The sequence below is a fragment of the Temnothorax curvispinosus genome, unplaced genomic scaffold, assembly GCF_003070985.1.
Source record: "Temnothorax curvispinosus isolate PA1 unplaced genomic scaffold, ASM307098v1 QBEX01005418.1, whole genome shotgun sequence".
NCBI classification, from domain to species: Eukaryota; Metazoa; Arthropoda; class Insecta; order Hymenoptera; family Formicidae; genus Temnothorax; species Temnothorax curvispinosus.
Genome location: NW_020215198.1, coordinates 2,235 through 3,641, shown reverse-complemented (window position 1 = coordinate 3,641; position 1,407 = coordinate 2,235). Strand labels below are relative to the sequence as shown.

General features: G+C 40.7%; 1 protein-coding gene across 1 annotated transcript; it reads left to right on the top strand.

The window, feature by feature from the left end:
• Positions 1 to 37: 37 nt before the first annotated feature.
• LOC112454830 (twitchin-like) lies at positions 38 to 1,061 on the top strand. The gene is made up of 2 exons (XM_025016427.1): positions 38 to 574; positions 1,002 to 1,061. The coding sequence occupies exons 1-2, from the start codon at positions 262 to 264 to the stop codon at positions 1,025 to 1,027; spliced, it is 339 nt and encodes a 112-aa protein (XP_024872195.1). The 5' UTR covers positions 38 to 261; the 3' UTR covers positions 1,028 to 1,061.
• Positions 1,062 to 1,407: the final 346 nt, after the last annotated feature.

Sequence of the window (1,407 nt, the reverse complement as noted above, 5' to 3'; positions counted from 1 at the left end):
ATTAATTTCCATACTAACATTGTATCCTTTTGCTTCTAGTATTCTCAGAAGTTTGTGGGAAGCGAGTAAAGGTGGACGTCGAGCTCAGAAGAAATCCGCGACAGAAACAGGTTGGATGGTGCCGCAGGCCGGCGCCATTTGAACCGACGAGCTGGGCGAAGGGAACGGTTTCCTTCCTTGGGTCGCGGGTGTGAACGACACGCAAACGGGACCGGATTTTCCCGGGTCTCGTAGAGACAGGTGCGAAGGCGTGCCTCCACGATGGGGGTCGCCGACGACTTCGCGCCCAGCTTTACGCAGAAGCCGCAACTGCGACAGGAGGACGACGGCAATCGGCTGATATTCGAGTGTCAGCTAGTGAGCTCACCTAAACCCGACATCGCCTGGTTCCGCGGCGAGACCGAGCTCAGCGAGGATGACAGAACAAATTTCAAGATGCAGAGCGTCGGGACCAACAAGTTCCTGGTGGTGCTCGAGCTCGACGACGTCATCGAGACCGACGCGGGCCTCTATAAGGTCAAGGCGAAGAACAAGATGGGCGAGGTTGCTGCCTCCATCAACCTCAACTTTAGTCGTAAGTATTCATATCTTACATTTCTCTTTTTCCATTTCCTATAATAGTTATATTTTTTGAAATAATAGCGATATTTTTGTAGAGGTAAAGTTACACGTATTACGGAATTATTTAGGCTAGCCTGCACGCGAGATATTTCGTTTATAGCCGGTTTTACTGATTCGTCTTTATCTGCTTCAAATTCTAAAAAAATAGTAAAACGATTGATTAAATCATGATTATGATTAATAAACATTCATAAAATGAGTTAACTATAGGATTTTTTATATAAAAGTGAATTTTGTTTTTAATTTGTAAGCTAAAAAGTATCGGTGGATTTAAATACCGATTGCCACTTGATATAAATTTTGCATACAATTTTTTTTATTTAAAACTTCTTTAAAGTAAATCGTTTCTTGAGTAACATTTTGCCGTTATATTTTTCTAGCAATGGATGAGCCTAGAGAGAAGTAAGTCGGTGAAGTTTGTGAACCGAGAGGAAGACTCGATTTGTCGCTTCTCCAGGCTCTGTTTAATTAACTTGTTTTGCGCTTCGCGCTTATGCACTAATGCGTTTCTATTTATTATTTTGCTATCGAATGTTTTTCCGATTTATTTCTGCCTTTCTCGCTTATTTCGTTGTCTTTCGTTTTTCATTTATGATTTTAGCTGCCGATCAATCCGTTGGGAGAGGGTGAGAGCATTACTTACGCTGTGTTTTGCAACTGTAGTAATTACCAACTTGATAATTAATTTATTAACATTAATAAAACTGATGTCACATTGTTTCTCCTACAATTTTAATCAAGAAAAATATCAGATATGACGATAATACTAAAGGAAATGAATAATAT